Here is a 17,591-nt window from a genome sequence, read left to right on the forward strand (position 1 = left end):
TCAGTGCCCCCCCCACACACACACTCAGACCCAGAGCATGCACTTCAGACAGGGGGCTAATGGGAAAATAAATTACCAGCAGGCAAAAGCCCTGGCTCTGCACTTCTGCTGGAGAGAGAGAGAAAGGGACACGGAGGGTTTGAAAAAAAGAAGGGGGGGTGGTCAAGAAATGGAAAGAGAGAAGGGTAGAGAAGGAGAAAATGAAAGACAGAGAGGTGGCTAGCAAGGAGATTGACAGAGAGAAAAGTAAGGAGAAGGGGAAAAAGATGGAGAAAACAGGGGAGAAGGAGTGATGGAGAAAGAAAGACAGAGCCAAGAGGTGGAGGGAGGGAGAGGGAGAGAGAGAGAGAGAGAGAGAGAGAGAGAGAGAGAGAGAGATAGGTCGACAGGATTATAGCAGGAGTTCATCCCTGGTCTATGAAGTGCCTGCTCATCACTTTTCCCACCATTTCACCATCACTGGCCATCGTAGAGGCCTAAAATGGCCAATAACATCGTCACACACACACACTGAGGCAATAGTCCCAGCTTCTGTATCTGGGATTGATTACTCCCCTGCACGAAGCAGCAGTTCAGATATCAAGTCAGGAGATTCACCACAGTGGCGGATTTTAGTGGAGATGTGAGTCCAGAGAAATCTGTTTCCATGGGTGTAGCTGTATTAAGTTGGACAGATTTGAAGCAGTTGTGTGTTTGTATTGATCTGTAACAGAATCCATGATGATAATGGTTGACCACTGATGTTTTTGGAGCTTTTCTCTAATTTTATCGCGCACATTAGGGATGTAACTGGTACATTTTCCCACCTGTTATGTATACATGAAGAAAAGATACATGTTGGTGACGCTCAATATCTGTAAAAGCTTACTTATTTGAATTGTCATTAAAGTTAAAAAATTTTTTAATAGTTTATGCAACTATCGTCTTGTATTAAAGATATATATTTGTCTTGTTTTTACTGATGGCTGGTAGTATCCTCTTCAGGAGCAGTAGCTTGATCTGGGGCATTGAGATGAAACCAGGTCACTGTACAGATGTGGGCACAATCAGTCTGATTGCGACTGGGCATCAGCCTTACGTACAAGCTGGGCTAGCTTCGAAGTTTTAACAAGCACAGCATCTGGATAACACACTTAGCATTTTACATATTTAATTTGTTGAATGTGGATGCTGATTCGTGAAAATTACCTAAATGGGTTTTATTTCAATTTTTAAAAAGTGTGTGCCCATACACCACATATCACTGGTGCTAAATGCTAAACATAGGTGGAAACCATTAGCTACACCTCCACAGGAGTCCTTTCTTCTGACCTTTTACACCATTTTTTCCCATTACATTCTCATTAAAGCATTTGTTTGCATTTCAAGGTTTGATAACACCTACAGACCACAACATGGAGGTGAAATATAATCACATTCCTATTGAAGTACTATGACGGTTGTGTGACGATACTCCTCTCATCTTGTTTTAGTAACACTGCCAGATACCAGAGAAGATGATGCTCAGAAACTGGAGGGTTTGGTTGATAAAACTCAGACTGGGACTTCTATATTTCGGGAGATATCAGCTGATTATTCCCAGGTAAAGACAACACATGGATTTTTGGAACCAGAATCTCCACATCCACTCAATTCTCACTTGAAAGATCTGTTTGTTTTAGCTGTTTTAGGCAGGCTGCTGTGATCTGACAGAGCTATGATAGGGCCCTAATCCAGAGCAAAGCTGATTTGCGTGTGGAGGAGGGGGGGTTAAGATGGCCTGTGACAAGAAACAATTGCCCCAAGTGAGAGTCTTGCCTCTCTCCCACCCTGCTCCATGACAAAGGTGTACTCTCCATGCTAAGTGACAAATCTGGGGAGACAAAGAGCATTAGCAGGGTGATGCTCTGCTTCAGTGCCTCTGATTGTGGCCAACTCAAAGAGAATCTAATATGGATTTTAAAAAGAGGAGAGGGAGAGATTAGAATGAAAGAGAAACAATGAACACCTTCTACCAAGGGGGAATTAGTGGAGGGATTGGATAAGGAGCCTGTGTGCCTTAGTGTGTGTGCATGTGTGTGTGCATGGGTGAGCGCTTGTTCTTTGAAATTCCTTTTCCACGAAACAACAACAATAGGGTTCCCCAATTCTGTTTGTGTGCATCTACATGTGAGACGCACTCACAAAAACATCAAAATGTATAGACTGAGGATGAGCTTTTGGTCTATGATCTTTTTCAGAGTAACTCAGAACCTTCAGGAGAGTAACCTTCAGTTTTCAGATTCATAGAGGACTCCTAACCAATAAGCATTAAGGGGGGTACGAGTCACCTCACTGCATCCACAGGCACTCTTCTTCTGCCAACCAACAACACAAGAGTTGTTTATGACATATGAAAAAAGGAGTGAAATAAAAATGTTGTGGATTTTTTGATTATCTGTAATAATGTTCTGTCCTGTTTCACCTTTACTTGAAGAGAATTAAAGTCAGTTTTGACATCTGACACACCCGATATGAGCACCTCTCTCACGGTGGGAATGTGTCCTTCGCCACATCTCCTAAACACCCGTGGGTATATGCCTTTACTTCAAATCGCCTTCGAATTCCTGACCCTGTCTTCTCTGGGTGCGGTGCTCCAAGTACAGATTTATATCCCAAACAGAGACTGAGACGTGTTTGGGGATCAGTCTAACTGTCAGTGGCTGGCTTAGCAGTGGCATCAGAGCACATCACAAGACCCTATTCATTGCCACTTAGCAGAACAGTCACCGCAGTTTGCCAGTAGAGTGTGTGTGTGTGTGTGTGTGTGTGTGCGCGTGTGTTCACTCCCTAAAAAGCTCACATACAAACATACACGTAGTCGCTGCGAGCGGATCTTGAGGAGATAATGTCAAATGAGTCACCCTACACAAGTTTAACCTAAGTTCATCACAAACCTCTCTGTATGTGCACACACACACATATTCTTTCGCCACCATCACCAACACATACACTGCGCGTATCTACTGAGCGAACGACCCGCCCACGCAGGCCCAGCGGGTCAAGCTTGTGGATAAACAGGGGGATTTGCCACGGGCAGTGTTTTGCGGGCCACACAGGCTTGTCTCCATCGCGAGCAGCCATCTTAAGTCGCACAGAGGAAAAATAAATAACTGAGATTGAGATAATAACTGTTCCGCTGTCGTTGTCCGATTGCGTGCCAAGTCGCACCAGAACTGTCTGACCACCCATCACCGCCATGTAAGACATGACACCAAAAACAAGACGAGAAGAGGATGAAGATGGGGAGGAAGAGTCTGATTAAAGCCGACCAAGGAGGAGGGCGGGTGACAGGATGTGAAGCCATGAAGTGATAGAGGTCGACCGCAGAGATAACTGATAACGGAGGGTGTGGCAGCCAATAGCACACAAGTTAGAGCCTCCAAGGAGATATCAGAACTGTAGCTCTCAGAAATTATCTGAAAAGCAAAAATGGCACCATGAGAGGAAATAATGATTCAATAAACGATTCGGAACTGGAACTTGTGGGTCAACATTTGTCAATGTTTAAACAAATTTTACGAATAATCTGAGCTCAAAACCTCATTTTAATACATGTTCAGTGACTTGAAGGGCAGCGGGTGAACACTCGATGTGCAGTTGCATATCAGGTTTTCCATACATAGAACATTTAAAAAAAAAAAAAACAAGAGAGTCAATGACGCATGGCGTTTACAAATACAAGACAACAAATAACACACCTTGAACAAATAGCATCTCAGTCTGTCTCCTTCCTCATTACTTTGTCTCCCTCACCTCCTCCTTTCGCCTCCCTAGCCTTTCCTCCCCTGTTCACTTCACTGTTGCTGGTTCAGGGCTCATTTTACACCATCCCCCCAAAAAACTTGATACAGTAGACACCTCTGCTGAACCTTGCCAGCATGGGAGTTTGTAGGTGAATGCATGTGTGTGTGTGTGTGTGTGTGTGTGTGTTCGTGAGTGCTAGGTGTGTGTGAGTCAGTGTGTGTCTTCTGGGTCAGCTTGGGGACAGGAGGTAGTAACAGGAGGAGGAGGTACAGCCTGTTTCTTAGACTGGCACAAGCGTGTACACAGTGAGCTGGCAGCCCCTGCAGGGCCCAGGCTGGCTTGGCCATCATCATATTGTAGAAGAAATTAGCTTCCTTTGAGCTAATATTATAGTCATTGAAATAAATATCTTTTGTCGTTTCAAACTTCTGATAGTTGACTGTAGAAGAGAGGGGGTTTGCATGTAACAAAGACAGCTGGAATTTAACCACAGCCATGGAGATATGCGGTATTTGTCATAAATTTCTAGGATACCAGGAGGAGTAGGGAGGCCATTACACAAACAGATCTGGATGCACAGTGAGTATATTGGCGTTAGGTTGCAGAGTGGGCAATCCACTTTGAGCCTAAAGGTCCCCTCTTTAACCAGCCAATCACAATATCTCATCTCAATTTAGGCCTCATACAGTACCAATCCCATTTTATATGTTAAGTGTATATTTCAGAGTGGTGAGATGCATCATCATCCATTAAGGTTTTGCCAAAATATTGGACGCACGGTATGATCCACAGTTTGTAACATCAACAGCTCCAGTCAAAACACACACACACACACACACACACACACTAACCTAGGCTGATGCATCTGTCACGTGAAGGCCACAGAGGTGGGAATACGGATGTTTCCCAGGTGACACTTGTGTTTTGATGTTTATTTTGGGGTCAAACGTCACACTGTATGAGGCAAAACAAAAACCTGTTTGGGTTGGTTTAGACTCTGCATGTGTGTGTATGGACTAGAAATGTATCTATGTGTTTGTGTGTGCGCGAGAGACAGGATGCGAGTGTGTGCGTAGGTATCTGTATGTGTATATATGAAATTGAGACAGTGTATGTAAGAGATAGAGTACATGTGTGCATGAATCTTTGTGTGTGTCTGTGTGTGTGTTGCAGTGTCTGGTGACATCTGCTGCGTTGTTGGCTGGGAGCGGAGCACAGTGGGCCGCAGGAGCCTCAAACTAAGGAGATGAAAGCCGAGGTCACAACCTGGACCAGTGGGATGAGACACGCTCGCTCACACAACACACAAATACAAAGTCACACATGCAAACGTGAAGACATACACACAGACTGTAACCACATGGCACATATACGCACACACACACGCAGCAAACGTATGTCTCTCACACACACAGCATGCAGCAAGGGGGATACAAGAACACAAGGACGAGAGACTAAAAAATAAACAGAGCAAAGATAAAACAGTTAACCAGACAAAACAATGTAAAGAGAGACTGAATACAAAGACACACACACACACTCACACACAAAGAAAGAGGGGGAAAAAACAGTATGAAAAAGATGACGCAAGCACAGAAGCAAAGCCCCACATCATCAGGGGCAACAGTTTAATCAGTTTAATTAACAAACACATGCATGTATGCATGTAAGCAAAAAAACACACACACACACACACACAGAAGATATGGTTTGTGCCAAGCGATAGTGTGCCAAAAGCTGTACAGAGCAGAGTGTGCTTGTGTGTGTATGAGTGCATGTGTGTGTGCAAAAAAAAGACGATTAATAGCATTAATCTGTCAATCTATAGAATATCAATAAATAATCTAAATGCCCCAACACAAGTTCCCCAAGCTCACGTAGAGTCTAAAGTTTTTTTGTTTTGTCTGGCTAATAGTCCAGATCCCAAAGAATGGAAAGAAGCAGAAGATTTTCATTCTGACACACATACACACACCGAAAAAAGAAAACAAATACAGTCTCCCAAATGGACACCCCCATCCTCCCCCCACACATTCAGACACAGATACGGTCACACATAAATACAACACCTGCAGGGAGACGTAGTTACAGACACACACACACACACACACCTCATGGCGGAGGGAGCAGTTAGTCAGCAGACCAGCCATGTGATGGGGTGGTGTGGTGTGGATTAGGGGCCAGTAAGCCTATTAGGGCGACAGGAGGGACCACCCGGCCTCCACAGCCACCTACAAGCCACTGACACACACAGAGCACAGTAACACATAACTGACTGGACACACACCCAAATGTACAATTCACCAGACACAGGGGCAGTTTCTCACCAAGGACACAAAAGACACCAACACACACACAGACATACAGCAAGATACAGACACACACCTTTAATAGTGCTCATGTTTCTGTTGTCAGCTTAATTGTGGAGTAATCTGCTCTATATAGTTGCACAGTGTGTGTGTGTTTGTGCGCATGCTTGTCTTCATTCTCCTATTCAGTCTACGATACTGTCTTTGTACAATGAACGAGAATAACACATTTTAGATGCATAGTGGCTGAAAATGTCACAATTTAGGACTGTGATAGTTATGTGTGTGCACCTCTAGCACACGCTTAGTGTGTGTTTGTGGTCGTGTGTATGTGCCTGCACAGGAAGGGGTCCAGGCATGGGGGGTAATCGCCAGCATCTGTTACCTCTCCTCAGGGCGATTAATTAGATTAAATTAATTTGGAAAGCGTGTGTGAATGTGTGATCCCATACTTCCTACAGTGACACACACACACACACACACACACACACACACACACACACACACACACACACACACACACACACACACACACACACACACACACACACAGAGCTTTTAGCTATAAAGTATATATTATTTAAAATTAGCAGTGTGAGCACACATGGAAAACACGAGTGAACACACACTCTTCTTTCTGACAAAATAAATTAGGCCTTTTGAGTTCCAAAACTATTTAAGAAATGGGAAACGAGCAAAGGTGGAAACTTTGGAGACACACGCGTGCACACGAGCGCAAATTAATCCCAATTTGTCGGCCTCGGCACGGGAGAAACTTTTGGGATTTCATACTTCATACCAGCTTTTGTCACCTTTGCGTGAATAGCCGAGGGCTGAAATAATTGTGTTTTTCTTCCCCCAGGCCCAGTCAGCGCTCACAAGCCACTGGCCTACGTAATGTGTTCCAGACAGAGAGAGGGGAGGGGGATGGGGGGCAGTATACACACCATAGCTATGGGTACAATAGAGAGCAAGAGTGTGTGGGTGTGTGTGTGTGTGTGTGTGTGTGTGTGTGTGTGTGTGTGTGTGTGTGTATAAAGGTGATGGAGGTAGGTTGGCCTGTGTGTCTATGAGTGGTTAAGCATTTTTCACTGTGTGCACAGTGAAATAAGTGTGTGTGTGTGTGTGTGTGTGTGTGTGTCAATACGTGATGGTGTGTGACTGTATGAGTGTGTGTAAGTGGGAGGTATGTGGTGTGGAAATGGCCTTAATGGAGTTGGATTTGGTCCACAATGGACGGGACATCACCTCAGAGACGAGTGAAAGAGACGGAGAGGAAAAGAAAGAGAGAAGGGAAAAGGAAGAGATAGCAACATGGCCGACGGGGTAACAGAAACATTATCATAAGCCATGATAAATAAAATCCCTCAGTAAACAGTACATAGTCAAATAAGTCAAACATTGGTCTAAACATGCTGCACTGAAGCTGACGGTTGCTTTTCCAGGTGTCATGAGTTCAAAAATGTTCACACACCTTTCCTCTGCCAGTCAAAACATTCAGCTAAACCTAACATGTTGAAAAAGATCAGAATTCACCAGTTCTTTTGGTCATCTCCCTCTATGCAATGACTGTGTAGGTTTAGATTTCAGTATTAAAAGAGCCGGTTAAAAGCAGTGTGTTCTTCAAGCGGCAATTTTTAAAATGTGGAAACTTGCAGCAGACAGGCTGTCAAACAGCAGCTATAGATTTTGGAAACTGAGTGACATTGATGTAATGTGAGTGAAAACGGTGAAGTATGACTAGGAGGGAGACGGATGGGGGAGGAGCAGGGAGAGTGGGCCTTGGAGTGTGTATCACTGTATATTCAATGTATTCAAACATGATAGCTTCTCCTGTGTGTGTGTGTGTGTGTGTGTGTGTTATTCAAATCCTCCCACAAAGCTTTGAAGATGAGGGAAGTTGGTCATCTCCAGCTTTAGTTGATATGCAAACGCAGAAAGAATACACACAGACATGCATACACACATTAACGACTGCCACCCCCCCAAAGCATGCGCACACACACACACACACACACACAAAAGAGCCTGTCAGCACAATGCCTTCAAATATAGCCGTCCAATCTTTTGGCTCTCAATTTACCTACCTTTTTGATAATATGCGCCTATTTGAAAAAGGGTGAAAGGCAAGGGTAGCATGCAATTTAGAGATACTACTGTGTAGCCATTTTCAGCCTGCCACCTCTCCCTCTCTCTCCCTCCATCTTCTTTCTTTTCTTCACCCTCTCTCTCTCTCCATCTTTTGATTATGCGATTCGCCTTGGCAGGCGAACAAATAGAGGAGAGAAAAAGGTAGTGTTTGACACTGCCATTTTCAATGACAAAATACAATCTAACCAGGGCCAGTAATTCGACGGCGAGGGATTAGCCCAGCGCGAGGTTGGGCCCCCAGATTAAGACGAAGCCACAGCGCCGGGATCTTGAATTTCATCATCTCCACTGCTCGGGCACAATGGCATATTCTTTCCCTTTCTCCTCCACCGTCTGATGAGGGGTCAGGAGACCTCACCTCTCCTCTTCCTCTGTTCCTCCCTCTCAGAGAAACCCTCACTTCCGCATTCATTCATCACTCCTGACTTTATATTAGGTTAGATACCTAAAATGTGGGGGTGGTGTGTGAGCAGGGGCATCTGAGCTGTCCATACCCTCACGCGCACGCACACACACACACATGCAAAGTCAGGAGAAAATGTGATCATACATATACAAACACTTAATAACTGGATAACTTTAGTCACGTTTACATCAACGCACATACAAGCAAGATGTCTGTCTTTACTATTGAGACACAGACAAACACAAAGATGACATAAGGGGGTGATCCAAGAGATTTAACAGTGAATGTTTGAAAGGGGTTTCAAAGGGTTTTCGCAGGTCTTAGGGTAGACTGCCCTCTTGTGGTCAGTTTATTTAACTCCTTTATTTTTTCCTCATCTAGTGTAACCAGGGGCCAGGAGCACAATTAAAATATAAATACAAGTCTTTTAAACACTGGACTTGGATTGGATTTCTGTAGGTTTCAGTAATGAAATTAGTTGGGCCTGACACATTACTTACACTTACAACTGTGACTGTGTGAGAGCCATTTGTATGATAAAAACACAGTTGAAAATAGTTGAAATTTAGATTTTGCTGTATTTGACCAGCTAAGGATAGGTAGGTCCATAGTTGGTGTGAATGCTGAAAGCATATGTTCTTCTGTTCCAAAAAGTTTATATATTATTCTTATTCTTCCGCCGCATTTTTTGCCGCGATTCAGCCCCCAAACCGCTCAAGGTAGAAACTTCATTCCAATGGAGGACGTGCAGCTCAATCGGGAATCGAGGGCAAAGACTTTTCACATCTCTGACATGTACAGTTTCCATAATATTCAATATTAACTGTCAAAATTCCCCCATAGGAATGAATGGAGAAGAGTTTCACAAGGTGAAATTTCTTCACCCGACTTCTAGCCCTCACAGCTCCTTCATGCTTTTAGCTAGAAACTCCATTGAAGCTTTCAAACGTTCATCATCTCTCCCTCTTTCAGCACATACCTCTACCTCCCTTTGTACCATTTCATCACAGTCGTCTTTTAAAAAAATGAAGTTTCTCCCTCCTTTTTCTCATTTTACATGAGTGTGTATGTGGCCTCGCTAGAGTGGTGACGTCATCGCTAGAGCGTGGAGGAGTGGAAAAATCACATGAAGCTTTTGTCTTTAACTCGCTGCTTTGTCCGAACCATTTCACCCACAGTCACAGTTTATGACTCAAAATGTATCTTAAGTCTTTGGACACGCAGTCATGTGGCTCACAACACACAGAAACGCACGCAGCGCATTCCACGAGCCTCGGAGCGACGGGTGCACCGACCGAACGGCTTATTGACTGCCATGTTAAAATGACAGAGGAGGGAGGGAGAGAGAAAAACTTCTCTTACCTGCTAGCAAACGCTCATTTCACAAGATAGAAACCTTAGCTTACATCTACGTGTTCAGGAGACTCTCTTATGTCCACTGGTCTGCACTTTATGGCTGTGACATGGACTGGTTTGAATAAAACCTGCATTTTCAGAGGTGCATGAATCTCTGTAAGACAGAACTCAGCTGACTGACGGAGCTCAAAGGAACGATGAGGGGTGTTCAGGGACAGTCGGACAGTCCAGCGTTCTCACGGTAAAACTGTCTCCTCACTATTTTTTGAACAGATAAACACAAACTGTGTGTGTTTTAGACTGTTAATTAAGTAATTACTGATGTGATAACTGATATGGAGATCACACATTCAGAACATAGAGCTGTGTAGATACTTTATCACTCTGATAAAAGTAAGACCTACATTTTCAGAGATGTGTCATCTCAATGAAAACAGTACCATCAGTAAGGGAGCACGAGAGGAGCAGCAGCATATTACTGACGTTTGAGCCACCAGGTGGCAGCAGAGCTGCGTGAAAGGAGCAGCGCAACATTAGAGCAGCATCTCAGCGTGACAGTGGCGGAGCGGCATGGCAACAGCAGCAGGCAGCATTCACACCGCAATTTCTCCAGGAATTGCACTTTCTAGTTTCATTTCAGTATGCTTAATAATGATTGCAGTCAGCCGTGGCTTCTGATTGGTTAAATATAAGTAAATATATGCTGCATGTTCTTGTTGAATCATTAATTGAAGCTATTATACTCTATAGCTTAATTGGGCATTTGCAAAAACTAGACAGAGCCACACTAACAGCCACTGTTTTACAAATAAAGAGTTGTAAATAATATCAGTAGTAGCTTTACTGTTATGCATTACATCACAGTTGGTTTCATGTTAAAAGAAATGCTGATGGTATTGAGTGATTCAGCAGGTGTAAGTCACAGCACGTCAATACCAAACAAACAAGGAAACACATTTCTCAAGGGTTTCTTGGCTTTTCTATAAAATGTGCCAGTGCATGTGTACGTTCTGTGAAGATCTCCTTAAAGCTATATATCTATACTGTCTATATGTAGGGCACACAAGCACAATGTAACATTATAAACCCCAAAGTGTACTTTCTAAATAAACAAATGCAAAACAACCATAAAAATCACACCATTAGGCTCTCTCTCATTTTGCTTTTGCCATCATTTCAGCATTGCTCTCCCTCCACATCTGAGTGTGCGAGGGTATAAGGTTGCCTTCTCCCTCTCCTCCCTGCCTCCCTTTATTCTTCCCTCCTCTTTGCTCTCCATTCCTGCTGTCTGGGGACTGGTGTGGCTTTGATCTTTCTGTCATTAGTCAGGTATGCAGAGACACAGGCAAACCCACAAACTTGTCTTTTTCTCTCCCTTTCTTGCTCTCTTTATGCTCTCTCCCACGCTCTGGCCAGAGAACACCGGCTGACCTGCTTGTCTTCTCCGCTTTCTATCAAAAAGAGAAAGGTAGAGCAGTTTCCGCTATCGTTTCTTTGAGCTTGACGTGTACAGAAAGTGACAGTGGCAAAGCACTCAGCCAGCTCCCGTATAAAAAAAAAAAAAAAAAAAAAAGAGGGTTGAAGAGTCTCTGCAGTCTTTCCTTGTTGATCATGAGTGATGCCCACTTGTCTTGACAGTCAAAAGGTTTACACATCAGAGCATTTTAAATTTGGCATCACCTTCGAGTATTCATGAAAGATTTATTTGCTCAACTAAGTCACTCTCACTAATGCCACAACCCCGTGAACATTGCTAAAGTGAAAAGATTTATTCCTGCCAAAATGCCACTTCTTTGACATAACAGTTGATGTTTCTTTAAAATGCACTAAATCGGTTACTAAATCATGTAAAACAGTTATAACTTTATATTATATACACTCTGTAAAACTCTTCTATGTCAGCAAAAACAAACTCAGAACAAGTATCAACATTTTTTCCCATGGTGAATGACATTCTTTACTTCTTACTATTACAGCAGCTGTGGCAAAACATGTCAAAGCTTGAATTTCTCAAGAAACAAGAAACTGGCACAACGTGTGACAATTACTTTGAATGAATAAAACACCTGGAGACTTCATTAGTGATCTTTAAAACTGGGCTTCATCAAACCTTGACCAGCACAAACAAATGTGAGCACCAGACGGGGATATTTGAAGACCTGAAGAGCTTACTAAAAAGGGGGGTCAGGCAGTCCCTGTGATGTGTGTCACAGGACCAGGACGAGCACCTGTGACAACATGTGCTCCACTCTTTTGAGGCAAATCCCTACCAGATAAAAGACACTACTCTGTGGCCACAGTGACCTCTGATCTCGCAGCAACTCATTAGCAGAATGACACTGAGATGTGCTGTCATGCTTTCTTCAATGTAAAAGTGTACAAACTGACTCTAACAGAGAAAATGTTTCATTAAGAGTTTGGGAGGCGCTACACCACAGCACTGCCACAGAAAGCATTAGTCAGACCTTTTTTGAATAACTACACATTTCTACTGAGGGCTAAAAAAACAGAAAGGCCAAATGTGTAAGTACAAAGGCCTCACTTGTCTGGCAGAACTGGCTCTAGCAGATATATGGAACACAGCAAATCACTTTTGAACAGCAAGCTTCCAGTTTCCTAGTATGCCACCGGCACATGTCGAAATAGTCTCTTCATCAATCCCTCCCTCTTTCCTAAATTGCTCAATCGATTCCTCTCCCTTCTCCGCCTTCCCTTAGCTTGGTTATTCATTGTTTTTACCTAAAATTGCATGGCATGCCTTCCAAACAAACAATCATTCTTCCCTCTGCATTTGTTGCCTTGAACAGTCATGTGACCAATGTGACAAAAACCAAGACAAAGGTTAAAAAAGACATTATGAAAATGCAGTTTTTATAAATACGTGGTAATGACAAATTAACATATTTATTTTAAAAAATGGATACGTAGTTAAGTTGCAACTTGATGTTTCACAAGCACGCTTCAGGTTCATGACCTTGGGCTGAGACCTGCAAATATCACTCTATGATAGCTTGTGGCAATGCAGGCTGTTACCACCACAAACACACATACACCTGTGCTAAAGAGTCAATGTGGTCATGCATGTATGCCAACATGATGCGAGTCGGCACTTGTAATTTAATCTGAGGGATAAAAACACTGAAAGAAGCCTGTAATAGCACAGTCTGGCCAGATGGTGGCAGCACCTGCACAGTTATAATGTAAATATGATTTACCTAGAAAATAGCTGAGAATAAGAAATTGATTTATTTGTCTTGTTCTCATCACCAGTCATTGTAAATGACAGTCCTGGTGCCTTTGAGTGAGTCCAGTTATACATTACCCTTATTCCACTCATAAGGTTAAAAAATACAACAACTTAAATGAAAATGCAAAACTTAAATGAAGTGCACTAATACAGACAATAAGAAAGAGATGGTGTCAATGCAATAACAAAGATAACGAGGGGACAAAAGGATATTAGCATAATTTTGTACTTACATTTTCAATGACAAACGTCCACTCTTTGTCTTCAAACTCCTCTGCATGGGGGTCCTGTGAGGGCAATGTAAAAAGAAATTGTCATGTACATAATATCCAAGCTATAAGAGCGCTCACAATATAGCAATAATATACAGCATCAACACTACACTTTAGATGTAATTATTTCATTTATTCAAGAAATATTACAGTGCATCCCATCTTATGCAACATGCAACAATTTTGATACCAATCTTGAAGCAACTGATTTGATTAACTGAAGATTTTCATACTAGTTAATGCTATGTCAGTACACTTAAAACACAAAACTCGCGGACCGCAGAAAATTCATAGTTTATGAGTGACAGCTCATCTGCTCTGCCAACACTGTCTCTATCCACCCACTAACCTCCTTTGTCTGTCCTCATTCCCTTCTCATACATGTGTGGATTTATTAATTAACGAGGTAATGTTTAATCACATGATAATGAGCTGCTGACTCTTTGCCTGGTCGTAATAACCGCTGACTGTGTATGTACACTCAGTTGCCAGTTTATTCGGTACACCTAGCTAACACTAATACAGTCTAATTTAACAGTCCTGGCATGAATCATACCTTCACAAATGTTACTATGTACAGTTCATCTTTAAACTGTTTTAGTGAGGTGTTGATTCTACTGTGTGGTCATTTTGGAGGATGTAGTTTCTGGCACTGTCTGACAGGTATTTCTATTATTTTGTCCATCCCATTTATATCAGAAAGACTAAATCGGGCAAACGGTTGAATCAAAAGCTCTTTAAAACAGCTTCAACTAAACCTGAACATTGCTGTAAATTATTTTAATATGCATGGCGTGTGTGTGTGTCTGTGGTTTAACCATGTGATTTTATCATTTAATTAAGACTTCTCTTGATGGGCAATCAAACTTAACACTCAACAGAAAGGGATCACCACACTAAAACACCAAACATCCACAAATCATTACATGAGAACACAAAAAATACAAAACTATAGAGCTTTCCGTCTTGTCTTTGTGTCAGTCCGATCCAGTTTGTATCTCTGTTGATATACTGTACTTGTGTCTCTAACTTCTTGCATGTCTAGTTGTGAGCTGTGATGAGAGGAGACAGTAACGGAGGCAGCAGGACACCAGGCAGCCCCGTCTTACTGTGCTGGCATAAACAATCTTCATTGCCTTCCAGGAGCACATACACACAACTACAAATCACTGCTGGACATATGCACCCATGCAAGTCTAACCTAATTAACTAATCAACCAATGCAACGTCAAATGATTGACATGTCAGTGCAAAGCTGAAATGACAATTTCATCATTTGTAATTTACCAGGTAATATACAAGACATTTGCTAAATGTGGCTTTGCTTCTTAATTTTGCTGCATTTCTCCAACTCATAATTTGGAGTCAACTATCAAAATCAGCTATTCTAACACATCACTTACGGCTCTGATACTATGAAAAAGGCTTTTGTGTAATAGTGTTCATACTATTACTACACTATTACCTTTTACCTTTCACAGACAAAATGATTAAATCAATAAAATCAGTGCTGAGTCTGAACGTTTGCTGCTGCCCCAGTACTACGTGTGCATATACACACGAGCAAAGACATGCACTGATGGCCTTTCTGTCTGACTGCGCCTGTGACACACCCCAAGAAATCAATATTCCTGCAGTCTGGCACATCGCTGAAACACAACACCCACATGGGCACAAACGCACACAGCGAGTCATACAGCTGCCTTATCCCTAAGTTTTAAATCCTACATTCATTTCAGCCGTCTCAGTCTATTCTCTTTTTATGATGTTGTTGGCAGTGTTTTACTGGTGCTGGTAAACATGTTTTGACATTAACAAGGATCTTCATGGATAGAATACTTAAAACCTCTGTCCTGGCGCAAGCAAACATTTAGCTCTGATTCATTAATGGTAGATTGGTACTAAGTTCCTACTCTACTTTCTGTACAATGGACCACTTCATTGTTTTCTTATTTGGGGTTTGTTCTTCGCTAAGAACTGTACTTAAGCAATATAAGGGGACACTTTCACACATTTGAGTGCTGACAAGTTCATGCAAAATAATAATATTTTTATCACTTGTAATATTTTTCAGTAATATTTTCAATATTTTACTAATCATTATGGTCTATTAAAATAAATAAACACTATACTACCACATTCATTCACATCAATTATTTCAGCACACTCTTTCCAATAACGGCCCAGATGTGCTGGTCCATCTCAGGGTGAGCCTGTTCCCCACCAGTGGTCAGATTCTCTCTTCTGTGTATCGAGATCAAGCCATTTTTTTAACTTCATCAATTGTGGGCTCTTCTCTGGATACAGCAATCACTGAACGGGTAACATGACTTTTTTGGAAACTGGGCTGAGCTGCAGACTGCCCAGGAACAATTTAACTAGATCCTCTTACTTATATTATTCATTAAAGACCTATGGTCATCACACATCAGCAGGACAAATATGTTCATCTCCAAAATCAAAATGGGCACTTTTAAGCATGGTAGAACAGCAGCAGTGACTTCATCCATTATCAATAATTGTTGATTATTGTACAATTATTAATTTTCAACTTACAAGGACAATGGGGTTCATCATTATAAGAACACTGGTACAAGCTGTTAGGTGGTTTCAGAACAAACACAGGAGGATGCTAGGAAATAAGGCCCATTGTCTCTGTGAGGATTGATTGTGTTTACAGAGTGAGCAGCCAGAAGGCTGCTGAGTGAAGTCACTTATTAATTTCAGTATTTTCTCATTGTCTCTAAAGTTCAGCTAAGGCTGTATCTCCCTGAGGTACAGACTGCAATACTGCTTAGCTCAGCTGTTTTCACTGCAGAGCTTCAGGCCAAACAAAGGTATGAGAGCTTCTCCAAACCACCGTTAGCGTTTGCTTTAACCTTCAAATATCTGAATTGTAATTTATTAGGTATTAGACTTTTACAGATTTTGACTGGCATCAAGCACTATTTTTGTTATTAAGGAGGTACTCCAGTAATTTAATACTGCAAGCCCATTTATTTGGGGGACTTGAGAGACAGATTGCCAAAATTGTTGTAGCAGAGGTTGCATTATTCTTCCTTTTAGTCTCTAGTATGCTTCAAAAAACCCTACAAAAAACCCTACATTCACATACATCCTACATTTTCAATAATGGTTGGTAAATGCCTTCCCATGCCTTCATTTTGTTGTGCAGGCTTTCAGGCACAACATGCTAAGTAGGCCTCCCTTTGACAATGAATCATATGACTACAGGTAATGTCCAGGTGTCTCTTTAGTAACAAACCCACTGAGAAATGACACACAAGTTTGCAATTCTATGGCATCTTAAAACTCACTGTGTACCCCCCTCACCCCAAAAGATTGTATGGTCGAGTCTCACCGCTCTCAACCCCTCTATAAAACTGTGGACAGCCCTTTCTAGGAAACAAGCTCACTACCTCAGGCAGCTTGACTGTATTCTACCTGCCAAGCACAAAACAGCAAAGAGAAAAAAAATTAAACTGTGATTGGTGAGGAAAGTCCTTGCAAGCTAAGCAACCACAAATCTCTGTCAAACGCTTGTGCAGCCCAAACCAGAGCAGAAAAGCAGTGAATATTAGACTTCTATTAATAGGTGGCCAGATATACAACTACTACGGCACGCTCCTACATTAGCACTTCCCTCTTAGTATCTTGGCTATAACAACTTGATCAGTAAAAACTTGATAATTCTTTGTCAAGGTTGTGTCTGCGCCTATAGTAGAAGAAACCTGCTCAGACAACAAGCTTTTAGATTGCAGAGTCGATGTTATGTGTTTTGTGGCTTTAGCCAACATAAGTGGGTGAACTGTGCCATCTGTGGCTTTGCTTTGTGTCTCATTACAAAAAACTTTATTACTTCCTCTGGGACAGGAAGTGGAAGTGGGCCCAAAATAGAGAGACACTGACATGAACAGCAGTGCTTAACAAGCAGAGACCTGGAAAACTGAGCCAGCACTCATGAAAGTTGGACTTTTCCACATGTACTTTTAACTAGGAGGCATCACATTGTGCCCAAAGGTCTGTAGATGAATATGACTGTGACTGCTGTCTTTCATTGTTTGCGAGTCCACATGAAGAATTAT

General features: G+C 42.2%; 1 protein-coding gene across 3 annotated transcripts in view; it reads right to left on the reverse strand.

Moving 5' to 3' along the window:
• ehbp1 (EH domain binding protein 1) overlaps window positions 1–17,591 on the reverse strand; it is a 142,085-nt gene that overhangs the window by 103,240 nt on the left and 21,254 nt on the right. For all 3 annotated transcript variants that reach the window (XM_070841365.1, XM_070841364.1, XM_070841363.1), the window contains exon 5: window positions 13,468–13,521. In XM_070841365.1, coding sequence (XP_070697466.1) covers window positions 13,468–13,521 — 54 coding nt within the window. The remainder of the gene's footprint in view (window positions 1–13,467; window positions 13,522–17,591) is intronic.

The sequence above is a fragment of the Pempheris klunzingeri genome, chromosome 12, assembly GCF_042242105.1.
Source record: "Pempheris klunzingeri isolate RE-2024b chromosome 12, fPemKlu1.hap1, whole genome shotgun sequence".
NCBI lineage: Eukaryota > Metazoa > Chordata > Actinopteri > Acropomatiformes > Pempheridae > Pempheris > Pempheris klunzingeri.